Source organism: Stegostoma tigrinum, chromosome 37 (assembly GCF_030684315.1).
Source record: "Stegostoma tigrinum isolate sSteTig4 chromosome 37, sSteTig4.hap1, whole genome shotgun sequence".
NCBI lineage: Eukaryota > Metazoa > Chordata > Chondrichthyes > Orectolobiformes > Stegostomatidae > Stegostoma > Stegostoma tigrinum.
The window spans coordinates 5,852,741-5,871,243 of record NC_081390.1 but is presented as its reverse complement, the minus strand read 5'-3'; the positions used below and the strand labels follow the sequence as shown (position 1 = coordinate 5,871,243).

Sequence of the window (18,503 nt, the reverse complement as noted above, 5' to 3'; positions counted from 1 at the left end):
AGCTACCACCAGTTCTCAGGAAGGGTCACTGGACCAGGAACAATAACTCTGATCTATTTTTCCTGATTTACAGCATCCACAGTTCTTTTGGTTTTTATTTAGTATTTAACTCACTGCCACATCTCTTCCAGACAAGCCCACCGTGAAGACGTTCTGCACTTCTCGCCGATGGGATTTCCATTCCAATCTTTCTTCTTGTCCATTTCATTATTGACATTAATTTCACAGTCACTCCTGGTATTTGAGCAGGCATTTGCTAAAACACGTTTCCACAGCCATATCACATTCCTTAGTGACTGCCTCCAGCTCAGACTCACCCCACGTGGATTCCAACTGAAGTTTCATCCCTCGTGTTTTGAATCCTCCCAGGATCACGGATATCTCCGTAATGTTTAACGTTCCACAGACAGCTGCTCTCGCTGCATCCTGAGAGCCACACTCAGTGCCATGCGGTGTCACATGCACACCCTCGACCTTTCTCTCCAACAGCATCGCCGCACACTGGCTCAGGGCTGCACCACTCCGCAGTTCCACTTCATCCTCCGGATCCTTCTCCAGGCTAAACAGAAACTTTTTCTTTTCCTTTCAGGCATCAAGGCCCGCAAGATGCAACAACTTAGAGATACCCATGACCCTCTGGAACCTTCCTCTCCTCCCCTTCCCTCTGACTCCATTCCCTCACCTAATCCCACCTCCTGTTGGGAATGCAGTATCCCTCCCAGCCTCCCGCTCTCCCAGGCTGAATGTTCTGTATACGGCAAAGGCCTCAGATCTATTCCTCTGTGTCCCCAATTCAAAGAATTTTGAGCATGACATGATGTTGAACTCTTCTTCCATTGTCTTTGCCTCCATGATCATTTCTTCAGAGACAAATCCTCCCCTTGTCCCACCAACACCTTTCACCCAGTTCCAACACTGCGCCTCCACCTGGACCCCTCCCTCTGGTCTTTTACCTACTCTCACTCTGTTCATTGAGAAATGTCTACGTGATATTGCTCACCTCAATTTCTCTGCTCCCCTCACCCAATCTAACCTATCTCCCCTCTGAACAATCTTCACTCCACGTGCTCAGATCTAACCCTGACTTTGTTATTAAGCCTGCCGATAAGGGTGGTGCTGTTGTAGCCTGGCGGACTGACCTCTACGTTGCTGAGGCTGAACGCCAGCTCTCAGATACCTCCTTCTACCCTCCCCTGGACTGTGGACCCACCATGGCACGTCAGGCCATTGTATCAAACTATGGTAACTGATTGCATTTCATCTGATGATGTCCCCCCTGCCAGTGCAATCCCTTTACACATCCATTCCCCACCAGAAGGGTCTTAGGGATCTCCGCTTCTTCCTGGAGCAAAGACCTGAACTGTCTCCACCCACCACCACCCTACTCTGCTTGGCCGAGCTCATCCTCACCCTCAACAACTTCTGTTTTAACTCCTCTTATTTTCTTCAGGCCAGAGGGCTGGTCATGGGTCTCCACATGGTCCCTAGTTCTGCCTGTCTCTTTGTGGGGTTCATGGAACATTCCTGTTCCAGTCATATTCCAGCCCCCACCCACAACCCTTTCTCCAATATATCAATGATATCATCGGCGCTGCTTCCCTCTCTCATCCGGAATTGGAAAACTTCATCAATTTCGCTTCCAATTTCCACCCTCCCGTCATTTTCACCTGGTCTATCCCTGACTCCTCCCTTCCCTTCCTCAACATTTCTGTTGCCATTTCTGGGGATAGACTGGCCACTAATATCCATTACAAACCCATTTACTCCCACAGCTACCTGGGCTAACATCCTCACACCCTGCTTCCTGGAATGACTCCATCCCATTCTCTCAGTTCTCTGTCGCATATGCTCAGACGAGGCAAACATCGACAAGGGAGCCTCCAAAATGTCCACCTCCTTCCTTAACCAAGGATTCCCCAGCTCCGTGGTTGACAGGTCTGACCCATCTCCCGCACATCCGCCCCCTTCTCTTCCCTCCCACAACAGTGATAGCGCTCCCCTTGTCCTCACCTACCATCCCACCAGCATCTAAATCCAGAAGATCATCAGACGCCATTTCCACCACCTCCAGCAAGACGCCACCACCAGACACATATTCCCCTCCCCTCCCCTCCCTTGTCCACCTTCCACAGGGACCATTCCCTCCAGGACACCCTGGTCCACACTTCCTTCGCCCCCCAACACCTCCCCATAGCCCTATGGCACCTACCCCTGTAACCGGCGAAGTGCAACACCTGCCCATTTACCTCCTCCCTCCCCAGTATCCAAGAGCCCAAACATCCTTCCAGGTGAAGCAACACTTCACCTGCACTTCCAAGAAACTAGCCTACTGCATTCGCTGCTCACAATGTGGTCTCCTCTACATGAGGGAAACGAAGCATAGACTGGGTACCATTTCGCTGAACATCCAGGTTCTACTCGCAAAAGAGACCCTGAACTACCTGCTGTCTGCCACTTTAAGGCGCCAACATCTCTGTCTCTGGCTTGCTACAATGCTCCAGTGAATCTCAATACAAGCTGGAAGAACAACACCTCATTTTCCACTTGGGCACCCTGCAGCCCTCCAGGCTCAATATCAAGTTCATTAATTCTAGGGACTAAACTCTCCCATGTCCTAGATCCCTACCCCACACACCAGTCCTTTATACCACATAGCCCGCCATTACACACTACCTATTGTTTTCAATTCCTTTGTCTAACCAACTGTTCTTCTCTGTCTTTTGGCTCTATCCTATTGTCTACTCCCTCCCCACCTACCTCCCTATTTTCTGCATATAAACTGACGTTTTCCCAGCCACCATCAGTTCTGAGGAAGGGTCACCAGACCTGAAACGTTAACTCTGATTATTTTCTTCATAGATGTTGCCAGACCTGCTGAGCTCTTCCAGCAAATTCTGTCTTTGTTCCTGATTTTTACACTGCAGTTAAAATATAGACAAAGTAAATAGAAAAGAATTGGCTTAACTATATCTATCAAAATGCTTAACAAAATAATATATGTATACCACTATTAATTAACTGCCCCAATATAGTAATGTCCCTTGGCAAAAGCAAATTCAGTAAAACAGATTATCTCACGTGCAATTCTAGCTGCAGGAAGGGAACCCCAGCTTTTAGCTGTAGTAGAGAGGGGGATAAACAGCTTCTATCTCCAGCTTCAAGACCCCAGCAACTGCTGAAGGCTAAAAGTAAATGTTCTGGTGCTGTGGGAGTTTGACCTCACCTGTTCTGTTGTTTCAACTTTAAACCTTTCTTCCTTTAAAAAAGAATTCAAATACACCTCTTAAAGCCACAGTATCGTCACAATAGGAACAGGAAATAGACCATTCAGCCCATTGAGACAGCTCCACCATTCAATAAGATCATGGACGATCCAGTTCGACAGCATTTTCTTACACTAGCTCTGCATGCTTTGATATCTATAATATCTAGAAATCTAGAGCCTCTCTTGTGAATAAAGTGCTTCCTGTTTGCCCCCTAAATGGTCTGACTTTAATTTTAAGGTCAATCTGATAAGATTAGCATTTTTACAAATGGATTTGGAACATGAGAGTTCTGAAATGAGTGCTGCACTGAACTGAAGGAGCTTCCCCCTTTAAGAGAGAGAGAGAGAGAGAGAGAAGCAGTTAGCAGAATCCATCCCCCATGCCAGTCCCACATTGTGTTTGCAGTATTCCCGGGAGACAGATGTGCCTTCATATCCAGTCTGGTCAGTCACAGAATAAACAAAACAGCTCTTTGCAGGAAGTGTGCTCTCTCCTCATTCAGGAAGTCCCAAGATTGATCCCATGGAAATCTCTGCAATTCACCAGAAGTCTTGTGGTTTTCAATCCTTTTACTTGCTGGTTATTTTGGACGGATAAATGGCTCAGGCCCCCAGATGATTTTGATTTAACTCACTGCTGAGCAGCTACTCTCAGCCTTTCAATCTTGAGACTGATAAAATACAGAACCATGTGTTAGGGCCTGGCCTAGGCAGAGCAGCATCTTCTATACATTTAACAGCAACATCAGCAACAGTGCTCCATTACTGTGGGACCATTGAGCTCCCGGTAACACAATATGGAGATCAGCTCTAACCAACATACATAAATTGCTAACAATTTGCTCACTTGTCAATTGTCAATCCTCTGCCATTGTCTTGGGGTCTTCAGAAATTAAAGATTAATGAAGAACTTTCCTGCCTGCGACCTGGGGGGGAAACAAATCAAGGAGGCTTTCAAAACAAAATTAATGCTTTTAAATTTTCTTTGGACAATTTTGGTAATGACTTGCAAAATTATTAGTGACCATACAGGCTGTTTGCAGGGTAGTTAGGATTATTTTACATAAGTAATGAAGTATTTTCACTTTCCAATTGGTGCAGGAATTCTGGGAATAAATAAGGGTGGATTGACGGGCCAGAGGTTGAGAGATGAAGCCTCAAGGAGCACAGTGAATTAGGTCCATCACCCTCCAATTCATTACAAACTAGCTCCCCATGTAACCTTTATTCATTACCAACAGAAGTCTTCTATGGTATTTTTTCTCTCCAGATCTGCTCCGTTATAAGTCTTTAATTCATTATCTTTGGTTATCAATTAAACAACCTCTGATAATGGCCCTTTTCCTCTTAAGGAAACTTCAGCGATTTTTGCCAGATAATTTTCCTTCAGGTTCCGAAATATCCTTTTATCAATTTCCAAATATTTATTGGAATTCATTGCATTCTCAACTGTTCCACACCATGTGGATCGGGGAATGTTTCATGAGTTGGTGAACTCAGTCAGATAATGGGCAGAGGGATAGTGTTTAAACAGCTAAGGAAATCACCTCTGTCCTCTTGCTTCCTGTTTAACAGTTTAGTGGGGAGATGATGATGCAGGCACCTGCGAAATCCAATCATTGAGTTTTTACCTTATGTTGCTGTTATAACATAATTTCTCACTGATCCTGAAAGCTACACCTAATTCAGCATTTGATCTGGTTTCAATCAGCTCAGATACAGCTGCGGTGGTGACTCTCATCTCATTACAACAAGGGAACAGGACAATTGACCTTGTCCTTGAATCTGGGATGTTCTCTCATTGATCACGTTGTCGCAGTGAGTTTGGGGTAAGATCAGTCAACTGAGCCCAACCTGGAATCAGTCTCTGGGACTTCTTGCTCCAATCCGTTTAGGGGGTTCATTTGAAACCTATTCTGTGGAAGCAACATTTCAATGACAGATGGTCAATCTGCTGCCCCTGGTAAGCAGTTCCATTGAAATGAAAATTGTGCACATTAAAATAACCTTCCAGGATTTGGTATTAAAGTAATTTGGGTCACCGTATAATCTAAGTATGCTTCGGAGGGAATAAGTAACTGTTGACTCGTGTTTCCGAAAGATCTCCAGCAGGCAGCAAGGACTTTGTTTCCTCTAGCTCTGGTGTAGATATTTTTAATTAGTCCTTTCAGAGTTGCTGGAGTAGGTGGGACTTGAACACAGACCTTCTGGCTCAGAGGTAGGGACACTACCATTGCACCACAACAGCTCTGATGACTCTGTTGTAGGCTTATTGATGGAGATCATTCCTGTGTTGAGTCAACGAGCTACAGGATTATTCTATCAGGAGACCACCAGGAGGCTGAATGTAACAGGCCACCGTGTTTCTTGCAGCAGACAATTCCTATGCATTATTTACTTGCCAAGTCTTTCTGACGTGCTGAAAATACTCAGCAGGTTGGGTGATATGGGGAGGGAGAAAGATAGTAAAAGAGCTGATGAACCGTCACAGATGGAAACAGTATTTGTTCCTCAAATTGCAGTGTTTGCCTGACTTGCTGAGTATTTCCAGCATTTGCAGGGCGTGAGCCTGTGCAGCTCTTTGTGGAGCTCAGTCTCTGGTACTACCTGCACTTACCTATGCTCTTTTTGTTTTGCTGTAGCAGAAGAGATTATGTCAACTGGCGACCTGCAGTACTTGGACTTGAAGCTGCATCATCTACAGGACGATGTCTTTGCCACCACTGCCTCAACTCAGGCCTTTCAGGAACTACTGAACAACCTGACAAAAATTAGTCCCTCAAACGAAAACAGGGAAAACAGCACAGGTACAGCCTACCCTTAATCTCTGAAACCCAAAAGCCTGTTGCGCTAGCTGAAACACTTAAGAGCCGAAACTTCTGCTTCAAAGCATAGAATGGATTCGATTTTAGTCTTCAAAATAAATCCACACTTAAGACTCTATTTTAAACAAATTTCAACTTTGTAGATTAGCAAAGGTTCAGGAATATTAGTTTCTACACAACTGTGTGGAGATATTTGTATTTTCAGAGAGTCAGTGGTTTTTGGAACATGAAAGTATGCTGGAATTAGATTTTATAAAGAGCTTCAAAAAGGCTTGTACTTCAAAGGACTGATTTGCAGGGTCACGGAGATAAGGCCGGAATTTGGGATTAAATGGGATGTCCTTTCACGGAGCTGGCACAGATACAACAAGCCAAATCATCCGTAAGATTCTATGCAGCTGATGCATTCTATCAGTGCAAATTCACTGTGTTGTTATGTTCCCCAGAGAATATGGTTGTAAGTTGCCACCAATAGATTTTGCCCTCCAGAGCAGTGCTACTGAAAGACAACCCATGAATACTGCAGTTTTTAAAATACATTCAAAACCAGCACAGGAGACATTACCCAGGACTACTCACCAGCACTTCCTGGTGGTTCCCCTAGAAGCATCAAAAGGGACATTCATTGCTCAAGCAAACTGCCTCTTATGCTGGTATTATTCCAAGGGCTTGTATCACCCAAAGGGACCAATTTCCAGACAAAGCCTGAAAAGTGATTTCTTTTTTCTGATAGTAAGTGCTGCAACTTCAAAACTGAACGGAGTGAATCGCGTCAACAATGTTGTCATCATGGGGTCAGAAAGGCACTTTGATGCTTTGTCATAACACAAAATAAAAAAGGTTTTAAGTAGCAAGCGACACGACTGCTACCTATGGTGTATTCATTAAGTGTGAGGTTTAGAGTCTGGAGAGAAACTGGCTTTTTCTGAGTCCATACCATTTTAATCTTTCTGCATACACTGTTTAAACTGTATCCAAAAATTCCCAGGAGTCTTCTTTTTCAAATGTTAGCAACAGCAACTTTCTATCTAATTTTTTCTTACCCAACCTCCATTAATTCCAAGAATCTTGTGTCTGGAGTTCTAGCCTCTTTGAATTCCTCGCTCCTGTCATCACTATCTTTGCTATGCTCTGCTAGCTTTCTGTCCTCCAGATCAATGATGTCAAGACATTGCCTTCAAGTTACTGAAACCCAGCCCTAACTCCTTTATATTGAGCTGGTGTTCACTGGCAGTCATTACCATTCTGTTCCCTTGGCTTTACTGATCAATTTAGCGCCATCATCTTAGAATGTTCTTCCTCGACCTAACCAACTTGTTGTCAATATTAAAAGCTGTTTTAACTTTAGAAGCTAAATTAATTTGCTCATGAGTTTGTTTCTCCCCAGCATTCATCACTGCTCCCTCTGCTCTGGGCTGTTTCTTTCCACAGATTTTTATAGACAGATACAGAATTTTGTTATTGAAGGCCACGTAGGATTGTGATGTGGATAATCAGCTAAAGTATCTTACACTTGCCTTACATGAAACATATTTTCATTTTACAGAATTTGCCGTGCTTCAGGATATATTAAAGCCTCATGTTGAAAATTACTTGAGACAATACCTTCATTCGTTGTGGACTACCTTTAACAAAAGCCTGCAGAATCTCTCTGATATGGTCATCAATTTATCAAAAGATATAGAAGTCAACACAAAGAATATTAACGGGCTCTTGAAACAGCAAACGCCTCAAAGGGAACCGGAGGAAATTAGCATTAAGTTGCAATCAAAACTTGACGACAACACTGTGAGACTACAGAAGATTAAAGATATGTTAAACGATCAACAACAGAAATTCAGTTATCAATTACATGCCCAGAAGGTTAATCTTGACCACAACCTAACCACGATTAAAACAGAGACAGATCTAAAAGTCAAGCGCAGCCAGAAGATGATTCAGATGAAATCACATCTCCTGGATAATGCAACAGCTGAGATGAAGGAAGAGCAAGGCAGACTATGGCAACACGTCCACACATTAAATCATCGGCTGTCAAAGATCACTGAGCTCAAAGACTCAAAATCATGTCCATCATGCAACTCAAAACATGTCCAGCAGGTCCAAGGATTGTCAAAACAGGACTTTGATCACCTTAGGGAAACCATTGAGATACATTCAAGGAATCTTACACACTTAAACAGAATCTGTGGATTATGTCATCCTATATCAAAAGTGACTCATGATATTGAGCAACACTTGGAGAAGCGAGAATCAGGTTGTGCACTACTGGTAGCTGGCCTGAAAAGACAGGTTAATCAAAAAGTGAATTACACTAATATGGTTTTGAGAGAGAACATTTTGAAACTGAATGTTTCATTTAATCATCGAAATTTAAATCAGGAAGAACTTTTTTACAACCTTGACAATGATGTAAAAGAACTGAAACGCAAGTTATATAGCATGCTAGAAGGTGACCAGATTTGTGACTGTCAGAAGTTAATTCAGGATTATGTTATAGTTGTTAATAGCTTGAGGAATGCTAGTAACTTCATGGACAAAATATATTTCGAACTGAGTGATCTTAAACAGCAGGAGCTTGACCTAAGAATTAATTTAAATTATTCTGTTCAAGATTTGTTCAGGTCTTTGCAACAAAAACATCAAGATGTGCAGAACATCTTGTACTTGCACCAGAAAGAAGTTGGAACTTTAACTGAAAGCATCACAACACTCAAGAAAAACTTCACAACGATTATGGGAGAAATTAACCATTTGAAAAAAAATGATGCTACCTTGGATTCTTGGATTAAATACCTCAATAGTTCCTTCAATTCCCTTTTGGAAGATACTTTGAGGCACACAGTCATTCTACAGAGTGTGACAGGGGAAGACATACTGGAGATCACATCTGAAGGTGCACCAGAACTCCAGAAGCTCTCTATTAGCAATTTAAATCAAAACCTTAATCAGACAGAGAAAGACCTTGCTATCCATAAAATAATTCTGGAAAACATCAATGAGAGGGTGCAGGTACTTGAGGAGTCAAGTGACAAAATTAGGGAATTAATTAGTGCTGATCATGGGAAATACATTTTGAGGGAAAACTCTACAGAAATAGCTGATAGAGACCACCGTTCCCTTGAATACATGGAACCAAATTATGAAGCAGTGGAAAAGGAACAGATGGATGATTCAAAGTATGTCTCCAATGAAGTATCAAGCATTAAAAAAGATCTTGAGACATTGAATTTGAAAGTAATTAAACTAGAAGCCCATTGTAATAATGAGGACCGTTATTACAACCAGACCTTGGAACAGATAAAGCAACTAATGACAAAGTCTGTGGACGCAGTGCAGTCAGACATGTCGTCTCTGAAACAGCTTCTTGATAGCCACATCTCTGTAATTCAGAACCTCACTGGGAACAAGAGTAATCTTTTGAATGGGACATTTCGTACTGGACGAGGTGGTTTTGGCTTCAAGAGAATGAGGAAATGGCATAGGCAAAGTCACGAGGGCAACAAACTGCTGGGGTTTTATGGAAATGCCTCAACTGTAGTGAACCAAAGTAACATTCCAGATGTACAAGGTGAGTGAATTGTTTATCTGTTGTATGGGAATGGGACTGCTGCATAATATACCTCTTCACTCATTTTAAATCCTCCATAACCCTCAGCTTAACCAGCCTCATCTGTCCATTATCTCACACTCGTTTTCAAACTCCTTCATTGCTTTGAGGTATAACAATTGGCCAAAATAACATCAGATTGAAGGATTGGGAGCAGTTTAGATTCCAGCAAAGGAGGGAAAAGAACTTTATTAAGATAGGAAAATAAAGGAAAAAGCTTGTGGGAAACATACAAACTAATTATAACAAGCTTGCATAGGTACAAGAGGAGAAAAAGGTTACTGAAGGCAAATGTAGGTCCCTTACAAGCAGAAAAAGAGGCAGTTATACGGGGAATAAAACAAAAGAAGGCAGACCAATTAAATGAATATTTTGGTTCTGTCTTCACAAAAGAGGACACAAAAATGTTGGGGAATACAGGATCTAGTAAGGGAGGAAAAAAACTGAAGGAAAATCAGTATTAGTAGAACATAGAGCATAAAATATTACAGCGCAGTACAGGCCCTTCGGCCCTCCATGTTGCGCTGACCTGTGAAACCAATCTGAAGCCCATCTAACCTACACTATTCCATTATCATCCATATGTTAACCCAATGACCATTTAAATGCCCTTAAAGTTGAAGAAATGGTGTTGAGGAAATTGTTGAGATTATAGGCCAATAAATCCACAGGGCCTGATAATCTACAGTCCAGAATACTTAAGAAAGTAGTCGTAGAAATGGTGGATGCATTGGTGATCACTGTCCAAGATTCTACAGACTCCGAAAGAATTCTTATGGATTGGAGGGTAGTAATGTAACCCCACATTTAAAAAAACATCGAGAGAAAACAGGGAATTATAGTCTGTCACCTTGACATCAGTAGCAGAGAAAATGCTAGAGTCTATTATAAAAGATTTAGTAGCAAAGCACTTGGAAAACAGACCGGATCAGATAGAGTCAGCATAGACTTATGAAACAGAAATCATGTTTTGACAAATCTGCTGGAAATTTTCAGTGATGTAGTCAGTGGAGTCGATGATAGGATGCCAGTGCATATGGTTTACATTGGGCTTTCGGAAGGCTTTTAATAAAGGTCCGACATAAGAGATTAGCATGTAAAATTAAGGCGGTATCTGACAACACTGGAACTGTGAGGTGACTGCACATATATATGCTCAGTTGGAAAGGTACGTATACACAATATCAGACCCTCTAAGTCATTAATTGCTTTACAAAGTCCATACTGTGCATATGTGTGGGAATTGGACAGGGCTTGGGCGAGTGATGTGATGTCAATGACCAGTGGCATTCTGTAAGGATCAGTGCTTGAACTATTCACAGTATATTTTAACTATTTAAATGAGGTATCTAAACGTAATACCCCCACATTTGGAGGCAAAGCTAAGTGGGAGGTTAAGCTATGAGGAAGATGCAGAGATGCTTCAGTGTGATTGGAACAAATTGAGTGAGCAGGCAAATGCATGGCAGATGAAGTATAATGTGGCTAAAAGTGAGGTTATCCATTTTGCTAGTTAAAAGAGAAAAGCAGATTATAATTGGAACAGAGATAGATTGGGAAAGGGAGGGATGCAATGAGACCCGAGTGTTTTTGTACACCTTTGTCTGAAAGTAAGTGTGCAGGTGGTGAGGAAGGCAAATGGTATGTTGGCCTTCATAGCGAGAGGAATTGGCTAAAGGAGGAGAGTTTTTTTTGCATTTGTACAGAGCCTTGGTGAGAACACCTGGAGTATTAGGTGCATTTTGGTCTCCTTGTCTAAGGACGGAAGTTCTGGCTATGGAGGTAGTATAACAAAGGTTACCAGCTTGATTCCTTTTAAAATTCTAACAGAACTAGACAATAAGGAAGTTCCCAATGGCCAGAGAGTCTAGAACCAGGGTTACCGTCTAAGGATATGAGGTAGTCCATTTAAGACTGAGATGAGGAGAAATTTCTTCACCCAGAGAGTGGTGAGCCTGGAATTCTCTGCCACAGAATGCAGTTGAGGCCAAAACACAGTGTTTTTGAGGAGGAGTTAGATATACAACTTAGGGCTTAATAGATCAAATGGAATGGGATGAAAATGGGAACAGGGTTCTGAATTGGATTATCAGCCATGATGGAGTAGGCTGGTAGGATTGAATGGTCCACACTTCTCCTATTTTCTATGTCTTCCTTATTGGATAAACTTCCTCTGGTTTTACAAATGGCTCTCATCCAAATTCTCTGCTCTCTTCCTCTCTACCTTTTGTGCTTCCTTCTCCCATGGCTCACCACTGGTATGCTAGCTGCCATCTTAGACAAATCCTGGAGAACTCGCTATGTACACCCCTCTGCCGCCAAGTCTTCCTTTTAACATACAACTTAAAACCTATTACTTTAAACAAACCTTTGGTCCTACTTCTACAATATTTTTCTTTTAGTTGGTGGTTTATGTCATGGCATGTTTCTCGGAAACATTTTACTATACAACAATGTCTTCAGAACTCAGTCAATGATGGTATCACAAAACTACTTAGTGGTAGATGAGCAAATCTCTCCACCCAAAATGAATTTGGACTTTCCTTACAGCTTCTGCTAAATGAGCAATTCTAATTGATCAGCTGTGGGATCCTAGAAGGAATAGGTTTTGATTAGTACAAGGTTTCTTAGATCATAAAATGTAGGAACAGAAGCAGGCTATTCGATCCATTGAATTTGCTTTGCCATTTAACGGGATCATGGCTGATCTGATAAGCTTCATATCCGCATCCCTCATAGCCCTCAATTCCTTTACTAATTAAAACTCTGTCTAATTTCAGTCTTGAATATACATAAATGTCCCATCCTCTAGAACCCTGCATAGTAAAAAAATTCCACAGCTTTACCATTTCTGAGCGAAGATATTTCACCTTATTACAGTTTTAAATGGGTGTCCCTTAATCTGATGCTATGCCCTTATTCTGATATTAGCCTCTCTGGTTTTAGTTTCTCCCATGGGGTAAACAACCTCTGAGCATCTACCCTGTCAAACCCACTTCCACATTTCAATAAGGTCATCTCACGACCCAACTTCTCACGCCCTCTTTATAAGAAAATTTCTCCATGCCTGGATCAACCTGGTTAACTCTCTTTGGACTGCCTCCAATTCCAGTATATCTTTCCTGAGATAAGGGAAACAAAACTGTTCAATCGTCTTTGATCTAACTAGTGCTTTGTGTGGTTTTAGCAAGACTTCCCTATTTTTATACTCCATTCTCTGTGAAGTAGAGGCCAATTCTACTTGCCTTCCCTATTCCTTGCTGAACCTGTACATTGCTTTTGGCTTTGTCCTGATGCTACAAGTTTATCGTTTGCAGACAATACTGGCCTTGTAAGGGTATTCAGCTTGGTCATTTTTCTTCTCTTTATGGGACTATCCTGCAGTTAAGGGATGATCACAGGATCGCAGCTCATAAATAGATGTGATCGAGCAGGTACAACCAAGTCAGTCAAATAGTCCAGAAAACAGCTGTCCTACCTTGAGAACATGCCCCTCAGAAGTTAGAGAAGTTGACTGGGACGTGTTTGCCTTAGTCATGATTCTGGGTTACAATTTATTTACATGGTGGATTGAGAGCTTTTTTTTAAAGAAATGTTTGCTAACCAATACCCACATCCTAAATGTTAATTGCCCATTCCTACTTTCCCTGTGAAAGTGCTCATGCCTGTTGCAATATACGCAACTGGACTGCACTGTTTAAAATAAAAGTAGGCTCCTGTAATCTTCAATATTTTATCTTCAACCAATAACACAAAAGATCATCAGTAACTTAACTTTGGCCTACTTGTTGCATTTTGTTTTTACAGAATCTGATGTTGCATTTTATGTGGGACTTTCCAACAACTCTGGAACTGACCTGCCTTTAAAGTTTGACCAGATATTCCTGAACTATGGAGATGCGTATTCAGTGGAAAAGGGTTACTTCAGAGCTCCACTCAAAGGCATTTATGTGTTTGCGGCAACTGTGGAATTCAGTCATGGACTTGGTCTTAGTTATCTTTCTGTTGATGGTATCCATACAATAACACTTCATAGTAGCAGGAAAAAACATCAGCACAACAACTTGGCTTGGGGATATGCTATCCTACAGCTCAATAAAGGACAACTGGTGTGGATAGAAGTGATACAAGGGATTGCAAGTCAACGGACTCCGCCAGAGACAACTTTTGGTGGATTTCTGTTATTTAAGACATTTTAATTACCCATCCTGAAAATAGGCAGACTACGAATAGATTATACTGTCAAATTCACATTTGGAGTTTTCCATTCTGGAATTAGATTCTCGCTGACCAACATCTCTTACATTGTTACACTATTTTGACTCAAGGTTCAAAGGCCTGAATGACCAACTCCATCTTCCTATTTTCCCAATAGCTCAAGGTTGTGTTTATTTAGGTTTCTGTAAATGTATTACATATGATGCTGAAATTACAAACAGATGTGTCCAATTGAGACAGTTTATTATAAGAAATGCTAAACTCCATATTATCTAATAGATTGATTGATTTATTGTCATCATGTACCATGATACAGTAAAAAGTCTTGTTTTGCATGCCATACAGGCATATCCTACCATACAAAGTGCATTGGGATAGCAGAACAGAGTGCAAATTACAGTGTTACAGCTGCCGACAAAGTGCAAAGGGAAAGCTCAGAATTAACATTTGAAAGGTCCATTCAGAAGTCTGATAACAGAGCGGAGGAAGCTGTTCTTGCATCTATTCGTATGCATACTCAAACTGTTACATCTTCTGGCTGATGAAGTGGATATAGCCAGGGTCGGGTTGGGGGCGGGGGTGACTGTTCTTTGATGATAATAAAATGTGAGGCTGGATGAACACAGCAGGCCCAGCAGCAGCTCAGGAGCACAAAAGCTGACATTTTGGGCCTAGACCCGATGAAGGGGATGGAGGGTCTCGGTCCGAAACGTCGGCTGTTGTGCTCCTGAGATGCTGCTGGGCCTGCTGTGTTCATCCAGCTTCGCACTTTATTATCTTGGATTCTCCAGCATCTGTAGTTCCCATTATCTCTGTTCTTTGATGATGTTGATTGCTTTCTGGAAGCAGTGGGAAGTGTAGATGGAGTCAGTAAATAGAAGGCTGGTTTGTGTAATGAACTGGGCTCTCTGTAGTTTCTTGTGGTCTTGAGAAGGGCAGTTGCTATAGATCCAGATAGGATGCATCTATGAAAATTGGTAAGACACCTTTTGGACATGCCAAATTTCCTTAGCCTCCTGAGGAAGTAGACGTTGTTATGCTTTCTTGATGGTCACATCAAGGTGTGTGGGCAAGGACAAGTTGTTGGTCATCACCACTCCCAGGAACTTGACGCTCGAGCATCTCCACCTCGGCACTGTTGATACAGCCAGGGGTGTTGCTCTCCACTCTGCTTCCGGAAGTCCTTCATTTTGCGGATGTTGACAGAGAGATTGTTGTCTTTCCACCATGCCGCTAAACACTAATCTCTTTCCTGTATTCATTTTGTCATTGTTTGAGATCTGACCTACAATGGTGATGTCATCAGCATACCTGTAAACAGCATCGGGGTGGAATTTGGCCACAGTCATGACTGTATAAGGAGTAGAAAAGGGAGGCTGAGTATACAGCTTTGTGGGGCATTGGCACTGAGGATTATGGAGGTGATGTTGTGACCTATTCTTACTGATTGAGGTCTATGGGTCAGGAATTTGAGCATCTAGTTACAGAGGAGGGAGGCAAAACTTAGGTCTCAGAGTTTAGAGATGAGTTTGTTTGGAATTACGGTGTTGAAGACAGAATTGTAATCAACATGTAGGAGCCTGACATAGGTATCCTTGTTATCCACATGTACCAGGGATGAATGTAGGACCAGGGAAATGGCATGTGCTATGGACCTGTTGCATTAGTAGTTGAATTGAAAAGGATCAAGGCAATTTGATAGGCTGGACTTGCTATGAGCCATGGCTAACCTCTCAAAACATTTCATAATTATGGAAGTCAGAGCCACTGGACAGTAGTCATTAAGGCACTCTATGTGATTTTTCTTTGGCACCAAGATGATGGTGCTCTTCTTGAAGCACGTGGGCACTTCAGATCATAGTAAGGAGTGGTTAATGATGTCTGCGAATACACCACCAGCTGGTCTGCACAGGATCTGAGTGCACAGTAGGGGACTCCATCTGGGCCAGTCTCTTTCTGTAGGATCACCCTCAAGAAGGCCAATCTAATGTATACGGTAGCGACCGTGGGTACAGGAGCATTCGAGGCTGTTGGAATAGGTGACAAAGTTTTACTGACCTCCTGTTCAAAGCCAGCATAGAATACAGTGAGCTGGTCTGGTAAGGACATACTGTTGTCCACAACTCTGTTCAATTTTGCTTTGTAGCACATTATATCGTGTAAGCCTTGTCCATGTGGTTAGTCTGGGTCTTAATATTTATATTAAGTGTAACATCATCACAAAGACCATAACTGTGCTGACATGCTTTTTTGTCTTAAATAAAGACTTAGATAAACTTTCATTCCCAGAACCCTAGGTCTAACAATGGGGATATCGCAATGAGACCTTCTATTGGTCTCACAATTAACATTATAACTTTTACATTCATAGAAAGGCCAGAAAGATTTATGTCTGGCAGCATCTGTGAAGAGAGAAACAATTGGTAATTCATCACAAGCCATTATTTCATACTTGCACACTTTGTCAATTGCAATCCAGTTCCAGATATAGTCAATGCATAAATTTGATTTTTCATACTTATCTTGCAAGACTTCAATATTAACAGAAGCCTAGCTGTACTTTTTTTAAAAAAAGTGACGTGAAAATTCGTAAGATAACAAGGTGTAGAGCTGGATGAACACAGCAGGCCAGGCAGGAGCAGAGGAGCAGGAAAGCTGATGTTTCGGGCCTAGACCCTTCGTCAGCCTCCCTGCTCCTCTGATGCTGCTTGGCCTGCTGTGTTCATCCAGCTCTACACCTTGTTATCTCAGATTCTCCAGCATCTGCAGTTCCTGCTATCTGTGAAAATTCAAAATATACTTTGCAGTAAGCAAGATAACCGTAGGTTAGGTCAATCTGATGCTGACCTTTTCTCAACTCCTCCATTTAGTACGTAAAATTTTACGTAAACTTGCCTCAGGATGTTTCCTTTCCTATTCTAGGAGATTCTATGAGTGGAAGATGACCAAATCAGCAGTGTAACTTTGTAAATTACGAGGGTTGATGAAATTGCTTGGAGTCCCTGGCAGTGATAGATTGGATGGTCTTTTCCTGTCATTTAGTATATTTATCAGGAGAGTATTACAGTTCTTTCATATCTTTTTGATGACAATGTTACTTCACCAGACTTTGAAAACGGTACCAATCTCAGGTATGGCAAGTACTAAATTGCATGAGAAAAGATGGTGACAAGCAGGAAATGCTTTACATGTGTCTAGAGCAGCAACTTCTACACCTGTCATAAAAGTTTAAAATCTCTAAAACAACAGAAGGAGAATATGCAGAGATACTAGCAGCCAATGTAAAAGAGAATCCACAGATTTTCTACAGGCAAATAACAATTTAGTAAAAGGATTATGAATCTAAATAGACATTTCACATGGAGGCAGAAGGCATCGATGAAATAATAATTCAAACCTCACATCAGTTTTTACCAAGATGCTGCACAAGTCATAATGAGAGAGGAGGTTCAATATTGAAGAAGAAGTGGACTCTGATAGGTTAGCTGTGCTTAAAGTTGATATGTCACCCGGATCAGAAGAAAAAGCATGAAAAAGGGGGAAATTGAAGATGCACTGACCATAATTTCCAATCTTCATTAAATACGAGGATGGTGCCAGAGCATTGTGTAATGACAACTCTACAATGTTATTCAAAAAATGATGTAAAGCTAAGCCTAGGAACTACAAGATTTAAAAAAAAACCTTGGTGGTGGCAAGCTTTTACAAATGATAATTCAGAATAAACTTAAAAATCATTTATGCCAATCAATTTGTTAAGGAAAAATTGTGTTCAACTAACAAATTAATATTCCTGACTAAAACAGAAGTTGCAGCAAAAGCTCAGTAGAACTGTTTGGAGGAAGGGTCACCAGACCCAAAGCGTTAACTCTGATATTTTCTTCACAGATGCTGCCAGACCTACTGAGCATTTCCAGCAACTTCTGTTTTTGTTCCTGATTTACAATATCAGCAGTTCGTTAGGTTTTTATTTAATATTCCCGGTTACAGAGAGGTTAAGTTTGGGAAATGTGGTTGATATGGTGGGCATGGACTCTGAAAAACATTTGAAAGTGTGCTGCACAATTGACTTGGGCACAAAGTTAGAGCTCATGTATCAGTAGGAATGGTAGCAATATTGATACAAAATTAGCTGAGTAACAGGCTAGAGATAGGTAAGGGGTTTTTCAGACTAGTAGAAACTATAGTGAGGTTCCACATGAATTGTGCTGCTCATAAACAAAGTTTTCAACTGTATTTTGGTACACGTGACAATCAATCAATCAATATGGAATCCTGGACATTACAAAGAACAGTGAATACATAAGTAAGGAAGTCTGACAAATCTCTCTAAAAATTAGTTCAACCTTAATTGGAGTATCACTTCCAATTCTGGGCATTACATATTAGGAAGGACACACAAGTATAATAGAAGGTGCAGATGAGATCAACGAAAATGCTTCCAGGGATAATGACCTTCAGTTATTAAGGCAAATTTCAGAATCTGGGACTATTCTTCTGGGAGAGATAAAGATTGAAAAGAAATTTATTAGATGTGTTCAAAATGATTGGGTGTGGGCACAGTGAGAATGGGCATAATAGGTAA

At 41.5% G+C, this 18,503-nt stretch overlaps 1 protein-coding gene across 2 annotated transcripts in view; it reads left to right on the top strand.

Annotated features, from left to right (window-relative positions):
• Window positions 1-14,490, top strand: part of mmrn2a (multimerin 2a) — a 46,220-nt gene extending 31,730 nt beyond the window's left edge. Inside the window, exons 5-7 of one of the 2 annotated variants that reach the window (XM_048563546.2) lie at window positions 5,911-6,072; window positions 7,637-9,661; window positions 13,508-14,490. In XM_048563546.2, the coding sequence (XP_048419503.1) occupies window positions 5,911-6,072; window positions 7,637-9,661; window positions 13,508-13,899 (2,579 nt within the window). In that variant the 3' untranslated portion in view covers window positions 13,900-14,490. Of the gene's footprint in view, window positions 1-5,907; window positions 6,073-7,636; window positions 9,662-13,507 lie in introns of both variants that reach the window. The other variant, XM_048563545.1, reaches the window with a different exon arrangement.
• Window positions 14,491-18,503: the final 4,013 nt, after the last annotated feature.